At 39.0% G+C, this 15,000-nt stretch overlaps 1 protein-coding gene across 2 annotated transcripts in view; it reads right to left on the bottom strand.

Moving 5' to 3' along the window:
• Positions 1-7,660: 7,660 nt before the first annotated feature.
• CA10 (carbonic anhydrase 10) overlaps positions 7,661-15,000 on the bottom strand; it is a 171,507-nt gene continuing 164,167 nt past the window's right edge. The window contains exons 9-11 of one of the 2 annotated variants that reach the window (XM_058852451.1): positions 12,020-12,174; positions 9,248-9,422; positions 7,661-8,389 (exon numbers count right to left, since the gene is read on the bottom strand). In XM_058852451.1, coding sequence (XP_058708434.1) covers positions 8,367-8,389; positions 9,248-9,422; positions 12,020-12,174 — 353 coding nt within the window. In that variant the 3' untranslated portion in view covers positions 7,661-8,366. The remainder of the gene's footprint in view (positions 8,390-9,247; positions 9,423-12,019; positions 12,175-15,000) is intronic. The other variant, XM_058852452.1, reaches the window with a different exon arrangement.

Genomic DNA, 15,000 nt, shown 5'->3' with positions numbered 1-15,000 from the left:
CAAGAAACTCTCACAGAGTTAAGAGAATTCTGTAGTCAATTTAAACTTGCATTTTACTTTAAGTGCAAGGCCACAATATAATAAGCTTTTTACAAACATGTTCATCTTGTACTTGAGAATAGTGGGAGAAATTGTGGAAAGGAGTTTCAGTTTGATGGAATAAAGAAACACATTGGAATGAATATAAAAGGGAAAGAAAATTTGCAACTAAAGAAATGAGTAAATGTAATTCTGCTTGTTTTGCCCAGATAAACTTCAAATATGTTTGCTTGGGGGCCTTTATGTGAGGATACAACACTTGTCTGGCTCAGTTTTTTGTTTTCAGCAGTGGACTGTTGCTGTGTTTGTGTTCTGTAGTATTAGTATACTGTGGGGGTTGATGTAGGAATCTTCTGTTTTCTTCATACAGATTCTGCAAAGTTTGCAGAAGACTGGGTTTTTCTGTCCACTAAAGCATCTTGAAATAAGTTTTAGCTGACTCAGTAAAGTCATGGAGAAATAAAAGTGTCCCCAGTTACAGAGAAATAAAAGTGTTTCTCTCTGACCTCTGTTCATTTCTGGTTTCTGCCTTTTCCAGCTCATCTGCTTTGCATGACAAAGCATCAAAAAGATGAGGAGATTCTTCCTTGTTTCCAGACAATATGACAATATGGACTGAGGGTCCCATGCTGATTGATCAGGATTCAGCTCCCTGCAGGTAACATTGCTCCTTTCAGCAGTTTGGCTTTGGGATTCATGAGACTCTGGGGTCAAACCAGGACCCTCTTGGTGGGGATTCCACGGTGCTCTATGAATAGTGATGATTAGATTATCATGTGTTTGCTCTTTGATCCCTTCTAAAAGAAAGGCCTGGGATTTTCCTGTACACAGATAAGACCACAGATACCCTGTGAAAATCTGAGGGAAGAAAGGGGCATCAGGTTTGAGACATTGCCTGTAACCTAGACACTGGGAAGAACACTGGCTAGTCCAGGCTCGACAGGCTTTTTATGTTTTATTCCTAAACTCAGCAAGCCCTTTCATCATCTGCCTATCTATGGTATTTTATAAATGACTACAAGCATTGTGCTGGCTTTGGCTCCAGTTTAATGTGTTAAATGAGTGAAGGTCTTGCCTGACTTGTCTCTCTTGTGTTTTATGACATTAGTAGAGAAGGTGAGTGCAGGACATCTTTGTCTTTTTCCAGGTCTATGGATGTTTGAAAGGGAAGGGACTGGGCAGTGCAGGGCCCAGGGGATCATCTGGTGAGGTATCAGTGATACAGGATGTATCCATGATGAGATTCTGGGTTATGTTTCATTTAACAAGAGTGACAGCAGCACATGAGATGAGGTGCATTAATTTTAGCTTGTTTCTCAAGCATTTATAGGCACACAGGAGGTTTGTGTGTGGTGTCTGGGGCCTTGCTGCCAGTTTTTGTCATTACCATTCCCAGATGGGCTGGGAGGGCTCTCTCTCAGACCATCTCTCAGGCCCAAGAAGCACAAAATGATTACTAATTAAAAGGGATTTATTCCCAGTAGAATCAGTGCAGATATTTCTGGTGTGGTGGGATGCATCTGGGAGAAAGGGGCACTTCTACTACTGTAAGAGGAATCAAAATTCTAGGACCTGAATTTCAATTTAAGCAGCAATAGTCATTGCACAGCTGCTGGCAGAAAATAAAAGCAATTATGACAGTTTATGAGAGAAAGCTTTCCCAGTCTTGTCCAGGTGAAGGATGCAATACATAATAAAAAATAACAAAGTAATTCCTGGGGCTTTAGGGAGGGGTGCTGCTATGGAGAGTAGGATATCTCAGCTTTAGGATTAAATCACACATGTGATGGACAGCGTTGGTTAAGCAATTGTTCATGCTGAGGCATTCTAATGAGTGTGATGCTTCACACTTTGCTTTCACCACTAAGTATTGCTCTGTACTTGTTTTTGTACTCACATATTGTGTGATATCTCTAAAGCCACCATCAAAAATTGATCATTGCTGAACTTGGGCCTTCAAATGCACGCAAAAAAATCTGGCAACATTTGTCTCATGGCAACGGCTTCTCAGCACAGTGAAGGATGATGCAGGGGGATGGGGAAAAGATTTCTTTGTTTCACAAGACACAGGTGTGGTAGTTTTAAATAGCTTGATTTTTGGTGAGGAGAGAAAAAAACAGCCATGAAAATGATTTTGGCCAGGGCCAAGAGTGACTGTGCAGCTCTGGTCAGGGGTGGCCGTGTGGCCAGAACTGCGTGGCCAGAATTGGAGCAGCCAGGGTGGAGCTTCACGGCCACAGCTATCTCAGAATGGCTCTCAATGAACTTTATTTGCTTAGCCACTTCTAGCCAGCCCTGCTGTGGGCAGAAGGACAGAAGCAGAGGCAGCAGCTTTCCTTTTTTCAGCACCCTGCATAAAGAAAAGGCACAGAGTGGAGCCGGCAGCTGGCACAGGCTTGTCTGGTGCCAGAGGAGACCCCACAACCAAACACAGCAAGAAGCAGGACGAGTGATTCCCCTAATTGTGAACAAGATCAACCTTTCAGCACTGCTCTTCCAACTGACAGAACTTGAGAACAAATGAACCTATGAATACCAATTCTCTCCCAAGCCATAGAAAAGGAAAAAGTGAGGACAAATTTGGAGAACAGCATGGTGACACTGAAGTCGGTGCGAAGGAGGGAGGAGGAGGAGGAGATGCTCTGATCATCAGAGCTGAGATTCTTTTGCAAGCTGTGGCGAGGGCTGTAATACAACAAACTGTTTCCCTGGAATTCATTAAATGCATGGGGGGATGCAGCATTCACCCACAGGCTGTGAGAAGAGGGTGTTCACCCTGGAGGGTGTGGACACTGAGAAACTGTGATCTAGTGAGAGGTTAGAACAAAGACAGTGCCCTTACTTTGGGAGATAGAGGAAGAGGACCCTTCCTTTTATACCAGAACAGCTCATCCTTAAAAACTGCACTCCATAAACCAAATGGCCCATGGAAACAAAAAAATCAGTTGTGGGAAAACTGTTTTTGCCCATGGGAGGGACTCAGGTTAAGGCAGGTTTTGGGTGGGACCGCGACTGGTGGAAATTAAAAATTAAAAATGTTGGAAAAGTTCACAGAACTGTCTCCTGTGGGAAGGACTCCCTGACATAGCATAAGAAACTCCTCTCCCTCAGTGAACTGAAGGAAGATTTTTATGAGTGACAAACTGACTAAAAATTTCATGTTTTGTCTTCCTCTGCTGTCTGTGTGGAAGGAAAGAAGGGCTGGGGAGGGGAAAAGTATTCTAAAGGTTTCTTTTCATTCTCATTTTCCTCTTTTAATTGTGCTAATAAATTTTTTTTATACCTTTTTAAGTTTGGAGCCTGTTTTGCCCTTAAAGTGTCTTTTCTAGATCCTTATCTCACCCATGAATTTTTTAATTATTCTTTTCTCCTCCTCTGCTCAACTATAGCAGAGGAAAATGAGTGAATTTTATGTTTTTTCATAGGTGCACTGCCATTTGGCCAGTGTCAAACCCACTACAACAGGACATTCATGTTTCTGTGTTCCAGTCCCCCTCAGGAAAATCACCTCTGACCTCTGAAAATCGTGTAGTAATTGAAGATTTTTTAAAAAGTATTATTAATTAGGCTGAATCATATCTCTTGTAGTGATCTTCTTGTGAAACACTGAATGTGTGTTCATTTTCTCTTTGCTGTCAGACATTGTTAGTTCTGCCCTCTCCATATTTTACCAGTATTAAGGAGCATTGTGAAAATCCAGTATTCAGTGTTGATAAAAACATTTATTGCCATCTCACTTGAGTCATTCTGATCCACATGATAAAATAATTGTTCCTACTGTTCTTATATTACACTTGTTTCACTTTACTATTCTCTCTTTTTTTTTAATCCCTAACCTTACATTTTTGCTTTTAAAGTAACATTTTTCTTTTCTCATAATATTTTGTTTATCTCACTGTTTGTGGAGTTTATGCAAGTCTGTTCTGAGCACTGATGAAACAGACCTTGGGTATAATCTTTTTTCCCTTTAATATGTGTATTTTTTTACACAATCTGATCCTGCTCAGCAAGGTTTTCAGTGTGCTTATCTTTGTGTTCACTGTGGGGAGTGGGAAGATGCAGAGAAAAATACACAAGGAGTGGAATGGACTGGGAGTGGAAAATAGCAATTGGAAGGTGCAGTTTAGCCTCAGAACTTGGCATTTAGGTGAAATGACATTTTTTTGAGCAGCCCTGCACCAGCCATTGAAGTCCACCATGGTTACACATCTAGAAAGGGTGGTTTGTAATTTTGAGGGTATCTGGAAAATTCACATAATTATCAAAGTGCTAAATGTTATCTGAACATTGCTGGCTGCAGTTTGATAGCTCAGTTCCCTCTGGTGAGGCAGACTCAACAATTCCTCATGGCATGGGAGGGGGATTTGGTTTCTCTCTCCCTTTGCTTGGCATCATTAAATAAACCCCAAATCAACCTCCAACCACCAGTAATGGGAAATATTACACAGTTGTGGCTGTGCTTGTGCTGCAAGTCCATCCCAAACTTTAGAAGGGCTTCCACTGCTGCAGAATCTGAATTGTTTATGGTGTGGTTCCTACATCAGCCCTTCCCTGTTGTGCCAAGGCTTTTTTGTGGTTTTTTTTTTTTTTGTTTGTTTGTTTTGTTTTATTTTTTTGGGTTTTTTGTTTTGTTTTGTTTTTTTGGTGTGATCAGAGACTTAAGAGGGGGCAGGGATTTGTTACAGATTCCAAGAGCAGCCTCTGGTGGAACAAATCTCTTCCAGGCCCCCAGGCTGTGGGGAAGTCCCAGAAAGCTGATTACTACTTCCCTTGAACAACCATATTTCCTACTGTAGTGCTTGTCAGCTTCTCATTTTGCAAAATTCACACTATAAATAACAGTGCAAAGGTGGAATACTTTAAAAGAGCTCTATTCCCTTGAATAATCCTGATGGCTACTGAGACAAGTCAGCTCTTTAATTTTTTTTTTTTTTTTCCATGGGTTCTTTTTTTCCCCCTGGATTTTTCTTTTATCAATTTTTTTTCTCTAAAATATTAATCATATTTGATTTTTCTGTTGATTGTAAGTTACTTTAAAATTAAGAGGAAAATGATGAATATTTGAATGAGTGAATGTCTTGAATTAATGTTCTTATCATTAAAAAGGGTAACAGAGGTTTAGGTTAATGTATTTATCTGTGCATTAATGTAGCCTCAGCACTCATTTTGTCTGCCAGTGTTTCTAAGTAGCAATTAGAAAATAAAGTGAACTTGATTTCCAGTGACTGTGCATAATAAATGTGCTAAACATAATTACATATTTAAATGCATTAAACTGCAAGAATGATTTGGGATATTTAGCAAAGCTCAGTGAAGAAGTATGGGAACTATCTGCAGTAATTGCTCTAGATTTAATTGTACCATTAAAGGCATGAGTGTTTATATTGTAACAATATAATCTGATATAGGAAGAACTTGCAAAAACGTGGCAAATAATTGTAAGTTTTCTCTAACCAGTGTTACTTGTGTAGCAGCACAGTGCTATCGCTATTATTGTGGCAAGAGGGGAAGTTCCAGTAAGATATCATTTATAAATATAAAGAACTTATTTTCTGGAGGCATAACATAACATGCTTGAGCCAGAATGGATTAGATTTTTAGATCCTCACATAAGCAAATATCCTTGGGGGCTTTTGTTTAAATCATTTAGGGGAAGATGATCGCAGAAGAAAAACTCTATGTGACAAAAATATCGCCAAATAATCTTTGTGTAAAATTGGTGCTTTCAAAAGGTAAAATTTAGATGAAAAAAGTTTCTTTTTATTTCTTCAATTACCCAAGCAAAGGGCCTAAATAATTGTCTTAGGAATAATTCTAAGATTTCTGTATTTGTTTTTTTTTTTATTCATGGATTGAACTGGAAAGATTCAGTCCATAAATGTCCATGAGATGTTCCAAGGCAGCAGCTGCAGTGAGGAAATGCTGGTTGGTGAAAGTCTCTTGTAGATATGGGTTGGGAAGCTACCACAGCAGAGAGAGGGATTTCAGCTCCAGGACATGCAGGATACAGAGAACTCCAGTGTTAACCCTCAGAATTAGAGGTACTTCTGTGTGCTTTCTGTCTGTGGTGCTTTTAATGTGCTAACAGTCTCAGGAAGTAGATGTTGCCACTGCTTGTTTTATTAAAATAAGCTTCCATCACTTTTTTTAGATTAGATACAAAACTGGAAAGCAAAACAAACAGAGAGACAACTTGGCATAATTCTGAATTTCAGTGCTATGCCACTGAGCCATCAAATAAGCAATGGGGGCTTTTTTTCTGTGTTCTTTCTTGTTTTAAAACCTATTCAAGGTCATGGTTTGAATAGAAAAGTAATTGGATTTGAGACACCATATGTTGTGGGATGCTTATGACATCCCTAATGAATGCTATAAGGGTACTACTTCGAAAAAAAATGTTGACATTAGCACTGTAATGACTGTTGACATGAAAACTTTCATTAAGAGAAACATCTTGAAGTCAGTCTCATCTGATTTTTTTTTCTTTCTCTCTTCCACCCATCATGATAAGATGCCCACTCCTGGGACACAAAGGGCTCTGCTTACCTTGCCAAGCTCCAGCCTGTCACAATCACTCTCTAGTCTTTACTGCCCTTCCACAATATCTCCTGATTCACAGTGACAAATCCTACACTATAAAAACAACCAGTTTGCATTGCTGTCTGTCTCATGTCAGTAATTTCACAGAATTTGTGGTGCTGTTTGCACAGAAGGTTATTCCTGTGCTCTGTTTTGTAAATCAACTACAGGTAAATGCTGTTAAAAGAAAATACATTTTCAAGATAGTAAAGTTTGGAGAAGTTTCTCTTTTTGTGTTTGTCTCTTTCAGTGTTTTTGTCTGAGAAGCATGAAGGCAATCTCAAATTTGTTCTCTTCTTGCTAGGCAGTGTAATTCTGAAGAATCCTTTCCAGAAGGAACCTTAATATCATTTGTGTATATCATTGGCTGTTCCCTCACACTTCTTACAGTGCCTGTTCTTCCATTTGGTGTAAACAACTCCTTGGTGCCAGAGCATTTTCTGGTTTCATCTTGCTTTCTGTGAACTTCAATGGGGTACAATGTGAGCATTAGAGATCACGAGGCCTGGCCAGTCTCCAGACTGAAAAACAGAACCAACCTGAAAAATCCCTCAGTGTTCAAGAAGGTCAAACATGCACTGTGTGAACTTGTTAAACACATTTATTGAGTTCTTGACAGTAACCAAACACAGTGAATGACCATTATAAATTAAAAAAAAGGCATTTGCTTTTACTTGGTCAGCTCCTGATTTATCTGTAAAGAAAAAATATCCCTTTCACCACCGATTTACAGGATTGAATGTTTGTCCCAATAATGGCTTCAGCAAGGAAAATGACAATTTTGAACTGAGATATGTTTCAACTGCTTTCTGCTTCTGGGCCCAGTTCCTGTTAATGATGGACCAGAAAGTAGAGTTAAAGTTATACCACCTCTAAAGACATTCCCAATTGCAATTAACTCACTTGAATGGGCTGCAAATAAAGAAATGAAGTTAAAAAGAAAATAAAAGAAGAAAAAAAGAGAAAAAACACAAATAATGCATCCATAAGTAGTAGAAGCTTGTTATTTCAGAAAGGAAAAAAGAAATCAAAGCAACTTAACTAAATTAATTTGTTAAACACATTTATTGAGCTGTTAATAGTAACCAACACAACATATGATCTGTTGTAAAACAAGAAACAGAAAATGGATATATTCTGATTTTGCCAAATCCTACTACAGATATGTGACAGAGGGAAATATTTCAATTTCCTTTTTATTCTGCAGTGATATATTTACAATACTTATCTCTCAAAGCCTGTCCCTTTTTAAATTAAATTAACAGAAAGATCATAACCTAGAAATAAGTTTCCTCTACAGTAGTCTTGTTCTGTCTTGTCGGTATCCATTAATAATAGTGAAATAATGAGAGCTTTCCAAGGATTACTTGGCACACAGAACACAACTCCACTTTGATGCTGTACTGAGCCACCTTTTATCTTTTTTTTTGTTTTTTTTCAGTTGGGGGTGGGGGTTGGGGAGAAGAGGAAGAATTTTATATGTACAAAGGCTGAAAAGTCTTTCTTTGTGACTTTAAATTAGTTCAGGAAAATTGTAATCACATTTACTGTAATACTTTTGTTTTGTTTTGTTTTGTTTTGAAATGGCCACCAGTCACATGAATGAATTTTGAGGAGTTTTCCAACATGGCAGCTCTTTTCCCACAGCACATGGTGCACGTGAGCCCAGAGAAGGAGGTTGCATTGCAGATGATGTCAGTTCCCAGAAGGAGCATTCCACTGAGGATTTGGGTTCTGCTTGCTCTGTCTCATTTGAGGAGCCATTCATTTACTGGAAGAGAAACAAACAGAAACAATTATGCTTAAATAAACTCTAAATACGACACTGGTTTAACACTGTGAATCAAATTAATTTAACACTGTATCAGGCAAATGTCATTTTGTAGACAAAATGTCTTAAAAAAGCCAGGAGGTTCAGTTTCCTCCTTTTCCTAGAAAATAATTGAATGACTGTTTCAGGTATTGCAACACAGTCATCTGCTATGCTGCTGAAAATGTCCTTTCCTTTCCTTTAGCACTGCTCCTTCATAATGATGATATTGCTGCTGTGAGGGCACTTCAACACCATTATTTCAGGCACCACAGTTGTGTGCAGGGGCTCAAAGATGCACGAGACACAGGAGAGCTCAGTTGTGAGCCATAGCTGTGGCACTGTAACACTCCAGCTCCAGGGGACTGAGCTGCTTCATTGTTCATATCCACAGCTTAACACAACATTCAGCAATTCAGGTGTTTGTTATGGTGGTGCACCTAAAAAGCAAAATTAAGTCTTATCAATTATTAATTTCGTTTGAGATCAGTTGTCATCAAGACTAGCTCATCCCCCTTTGTGGGTGAGTAAACCAGAGCAAAATGTACTTTGTAAGGTGAGAAGACCTTAAAATGAGGCTAGAAAACCAAGGACCTGAAGTATTCACTTCTAAAAAAAACATATTAGATGTCCCAGACTGTTTTTTTGTCATGTTTTTCCTGCACATTTACTCATCTATTTCAAATGTGTGGCATTTGACTGAGACAGTTATCCTCCCATATCTGGAGTTTTATGTGCTTTTATTTGTGTGCCCTTGGATATCTCAAAGAAAGGAGCTGAGTGAAAACAAGACAGGGTTATTCTGGAGGTGGAATGTACCTCTATATTGTAGTTTCTGTGCTCTATTGTTTGGACAATCTTTTCCCTGTAAACTAAAGTTGATATTGGTTCGGATACATCGATTGTTGAGAGGCTGGACTGGTCTGAAATTGTCGCTCATGCTCAGAAATATCTGTGATGGCTGATTCTGGCTTAGCAGTCGTAAAGAATGCATCTATAAAGACAAAACAAGGGGTTTTTAGTAATGATCTTTTCTATAAGTAAACAACATACAACACTATTAAATAGATTAGTTAATAAAGGGAAGTGAAACAGAATTTCAGTGAAACAGAATTTCAGTAAAACAGAATTTAAGTTGACTCTGACAGTCTGTAGCCAGAGTTAACTTAAAACCATTCCTTGTGTGCTCCTCTGTTTCTGAGCCCAGTTTTAGATGAGAATAACCAGTTTTGTGGGGAGCAAATGAAAACAGTATTGAGGTATCCTTGTGGGAGAGGGAAAGGAATGGAATCCACAGTGCTGTATGGCAGCAGCTGGTACAGAACAAGTGAAATTGGTGAATGACAAAAGCTAATTTCCTGAATTTTGTAGCTATCAGTGTAGCTTTCAGTTGTTAAGCCACAGTTTTGGATGATGTTATCCAAGAACCAGGTAGGGGCAGGCTGGATGGGAAGGAAAACTGACAGTGATGCTGCAGAAGTCATGAAATTAATGACATTAATAAGAGAGAGCCTCATTTTTGCTGACAGGTCTGTCATGATACTGTCTGTGCTGTGACTGTGAGTGTTCCTACAGCAGACTCCAGCCTTCCTCTGAGGTGGTTTCACAGCACAGAGGGAAATACTGAATCATCCTGTGCATCCAGCACTGGCTGGCAGAAATGGCTGTCATGGTGACTGTGCAACTCTGAATTGATTCAAGTACACCAAAATCAGAGAGGGGAAAAAAAAGTTTCAAGTTACAAACCAGAAATCCTCAATATTATGGTTTAAAGATATAAAACCAAAATATCTTCCACATCAGTGTGCAATTTAAGAGGTTTGTTTATGGCATTTAATGGATAAATCCAGTAGCTGGATTTTATGTACTGGAAATCATTAAAAATTTCTAAGGAAAACTTGAGCTAGGCATTGCTTTTTCAGTCTGAGTACATAACATAATTAGTAAGTATTCCACAAAATCCATTTGTAGCATTAATTATGGAGGATATAACTAAGTATTAATGGAGGATGTGATTAACCATTAAAGCATGACAAGGAACAAGTATCATGAGGTTATAACCCATAGGTAGCAGCACAGACTAGAAATATTCTAATCCTTATTTTGCACATTAATGTTGGACCTAAAAATGTTTCATGTAGGAAAATATTCAGGTCCTGTGTTTCAAAAGTTCATAATATTGAACTTTTTTGCCTGTGCTCAGTGGTGTCATTCTCTCAAATCACCCAATTACAAAAGAAACAAAGTGCTTTCTCTGCTTCCAGACTAAACTGGATGGAAGGAATATCACAAAAATAAAACATCTCAGGCTTTTTAAAGTCATGTTATTTACAATGTTAATATGATTTAGAATCCCAAAGTGATATTTAGAGTTGTTTTCTTGTTCCCCATTTCTTTTCTCAGGCCATATTTCTTCTGCTGCCTGCTTGGGGCAGGCAGATGGTGGTTCAAGTATTCCTTGAGGTTCCAGTATGCAAGAGAGGAGGTTTTAGTTCAGCTCACAGGTATGTAGGCAACTCACTGATGGAAACTCTGGAGAAGAGGGCAATTGGTGTTAAATTTGCTGTTTCCTGATGCCAGGCATTGGATTGTAGGCAAGTTGTACAGAAATGTAGTTTTTGAGATTTTTCCACTGGTGTTTCCTCAACAGCTTCCTTTTGGATGTGAAGTTTTGTTTTCTCTTGCATAATTTCTCCTGCTTCTCTCTAATAGGGACTTCAATATATCAGTCTGATTTTTCCAAAGGAATCTGTGGTGTGTACTCTGTAATTTTATTCTATACCACAAAGTATTGGCTGATTTTATTCCTAGAAGGCTCCAGATACCATCTCTGTCATGTGGACAGGATTTCTGAGCCTGAGAGAGTTTCAGGAGCTCATCTCTTTCCAGGGGAAAAGTTCCTGGGAACAGTTTTCTCTCCAGGATTGTGTTATTGTAAATAGATAATATTTCTCAAAACAATACTGAACAAATGTTCTTAGTGTGTTTTCTCTGGTCCCACCAATGGGACCAAAGAGGTTCCTTCTACCAATCAGGGTAACCTGGTTGGAAAAACTACATAAGGGTTGAAAAAACCCTGAAATAAAGGCTTTCTTTGCCTCACAGAACAGCTGTGTGTGTCAGATTGTCTGAAGAACCCTCAATATATTGTGTCCATCAGTGACACTGTCACATTTATGTGCTATGGACGTGTTTATTCAGATCTAGGAATGGCCTCTGTTATCCTTAATCACCTCAGTTGTGTTTGCACAACACTGCTGTACTTGTTTTAAAGTCCCCAGGTAACTGTTCACAGCATCACAGGATGATGCAGATGTGCAGAGACTGCAGGAAGCCATTTGGTTCATATCCTCACTGAAAACAGGGCTCCCCTCAAAGTTTGTGTTGTGTAGATATTGACAGAGCTCTAAACAGTTAATATTTTTATTTTGAAAAAAAACCAAAACCTCTTCAATGCTTTTCCAAACTGTATAAATTGCATGCAGAGATCCCTACAGCACAAAGGTTGAATCTAATGTAAAGCTATAAATATTATATTTAAAATAATATTTTGTACCTATCCTAGACTGAGTAATTTGTAAATTGCTTTACCTGCATCCTTGTTATGTAGACAGGTTTGTTCATTATTATCCAGCTTGCTGTTTCATAGCAGGGTGGAATTGTCATTGACCCATCATATGTAATGAAACTAGATGTCTCTGGATAAAGTTCCTCAATATTAAGCCCCTGTAGAAAGTATGCATCATCTGGAGAACAAAGGAGGAAAACAACTCAGGTAAAACAGCAGCATCACAAAGCAAACAAACCCAAACAAAAACCCCAAAACAAACAAAACCACACCACCCTTTTCACGTCTCCTAATTCCAGAACATGATGACATGATGTTCAGTTTTACCAGAGAAGGAAGTTTAACAGATGCACGTTTCTGGATGCTCCAGCAGTTTAGACAAGAACAAGAAACACAAGAAAACATCCCTGGGTGGAGCTGCAGTGAGATTCCCATTCACACACTGAGAGCTGAGCACAGGCACCCACAGGGCAACTCTGAATCACATTTAGGGACCAGAGTCAAAAGCTCCTTAAAGTTGCACTTATTGATTGAGATGCAGAAGCCTTTGGAGAATGTCAACTTTCCATCTTTTGGGGTGATTAAGAATTTTTGCTCAACAAAGCCTCAGGAAGGCCAAGATTAAAACTTAATTGCCCTTCTGGCATGAGAAGAAGTTGCAGTTAATGCATGATAATAAAGCTGCTCCATGAAGCCTCCTGGCCTCTCCTGTGCACAGTGCTGTGGGTGCAGTGCCAGCTCCCTCTGAAAGCTCCATTCTAGGTGGAAAACTTGCTGGGGAGCAGTACCAGGGTCCCTGCCTTTGCTCTAAGGCTCCCTGGGAATTAATGAGGTGTGTTCCTCTGCAACAGAATTTATTCTGTGGATATGTACCAAAATATAACGAGATATGGTTATATCTTTCAAAATTCATTGAAGTTCCCTAGTGTTTTCTGTACTACCTGCACTATTTCTCTTTGGCCCTACAGTTCTTTTGGCAGTGCTGTCAAAGCTAAAACTCAGCTTTTCCTGCCAAATCTTGAGCTGTAGGAGTTCATCCACAGTATTTTATTACTGGTATGCTGCTGCTTGTGTGTATCTCAGAGAAAGCTGGGGTGGTTATGATTTGTAACATTGTGAGATCTTTTTGAACCCTTCCACTTGTGTGTGGTGTCTCTAATTTGGTTCATTTGCAGAGGGAACATTAGAATATAGGCAAGGAAAAGTGCACACTGAGGTGTGTTCCCTCTTTCAATGCTCAACATGAGCTGGCCTTGATTTGCAGAGAAATCAAATGATCAAGGAAGTGCATAAGAGCTAAAAATGAAAGGCATAATTTAACTTGAATTTAAGATACTGTAGCTGAAGGACATAGATGAGCAAAAGTCTTGTCTCTTATAATCTAATTGAAAAAGAGGCTGTAGACTATTGTCATGGGCAACAGAAAATCAACACAGGCAGAGCAAATGTGGCCTTGTCTTTTATTTTAACACAGCACAGTCAACATGGTGTGGGTTCCTGGGGCAACAATATTGACAGCTACAGCATCAGTTAAAATGCCAAGGTAAGAGTGTAATGTTTCTGCCTCATTGACCAGGGCCTTGCTGTTACTTGATATTTTAAATGTATTTGTTATTTTAAAAGATAAAATCTTGTCAGGTCCTCTCATGTTTGTCAGAAATATGACAAATATGACAAATATGACAAATATGGCTGGCTGGATCCTCCAGCAGAAGGGACAGTGCTGTTAGTGTCTGGGAGGTGACTGGCACCTGTTTTAATATGCCTGTGACAGCCTCTTTCTAAACCCACATCTTCCAGACAGAAGCATGGAAACACAGTAAAAATACTTGAACAAGTAGAGATGACTGAATAGACCTGTGTGCTAGCCCTTAAAAACTTTATTTGCAGTGCACTGATAATTTTGTTAGAATTGCATCAGGAGAGAACTGATGGATTTTTTTCATGCCAGTGCCTGTTTTCAATGAGTCATCACAGACTTTTCCTTTTCCCACATGAACATCTTGTTTATTATTTATGAGCCATGGAGAGTGGTGTGTTTGGCACCAAGGGCAGCATCAGAGTCAGGCAGAAGAGATCCCTAAGGACCAAATCTGCTTTCTCACAGCCATATTGGCTTCAGCTGGGCTAAAATGATTTCAGCCAGGTAGAATTTGCCCTGAAATGTTTACTAGGAGATGGAAAACTAACTGGAGATTAATACAGATGAGGGATATTGATATGAGACTGGAGGAAAATATCATTTCAGGAAAAGTGGAAGGTAGGGGTGAATGAAATAAAAGTTTGTCCAAGAAAAAGGAGTACTTATTACTGCCTGTATATGAGTTATATCCCCCTGGCAAGTCAGATGACTCCATGAGAGAAGACTGCACAGTAAGGATTTGGTTCCCAACATGTTTCCCATGAACAGGTCTGCCCTTTCCCCACATCTTGGTAAGGGATTCTTGTGGAGCTGAAGCAGAATTGCTGGGTTGGGATTAACAGACTGCAGCACTTCAAAGTCTTGCTTGTATTTACTGCAAATATGTTCAAAGTGCTCAAAATCACCACGTATGATCTCTTGCCAGTGACAAACTCCCTTTCATAAGCCCATCCAGCATTTCATGGATCCCCAGCATCATTCCTATCTGCAGCCCACTATCTGTTTCTCTTCATCTGCTGGTGCCTTTGGATGATTTCCAAACTCAGGAATTCTTCTCTCTACAAATTAGATTTCATTAGATTTCGTGTTCATTTACAAAAAGGCCTTGACTCTGACAATTTACCTAGGAAATAATGGAAATCCTTTTATCCCTAGGTTTGTAATAGATGTGTAGTGTTGGCTTTCACAGCAAAATCTGTGCATGTTCTCTTCATAATAATGCTTTTTATAGGGAATATATTGTTAATTGAGTAGAGGAAGGTACATTTGATTGTAAAGTTCATATCATGATAATCCAGAAAAGGATTTAGGATAGATTTACAGGATAAGGAATGTAAAGATACTCAATTTCTCTGCTTACCA

Source organism: Poecile atricapillus, chromosome 17 (genome assembly GCF_030490865.1).
Source record: "Poecile atricapillus isolate bPoeAtr1 chromosome 17, bPoeAtr1.hap1, whole genome shotgun sequence".
NCBI lineage: Eukaryota > Metazoa > Chordata > Aves > Passeriformes > Paridae > Poecile > Poecile atricapillus.
Note: the sequence above shows the minus strand (reverse complement) of the source record. Positions and strands in the feature narration are given on the sequence as shown.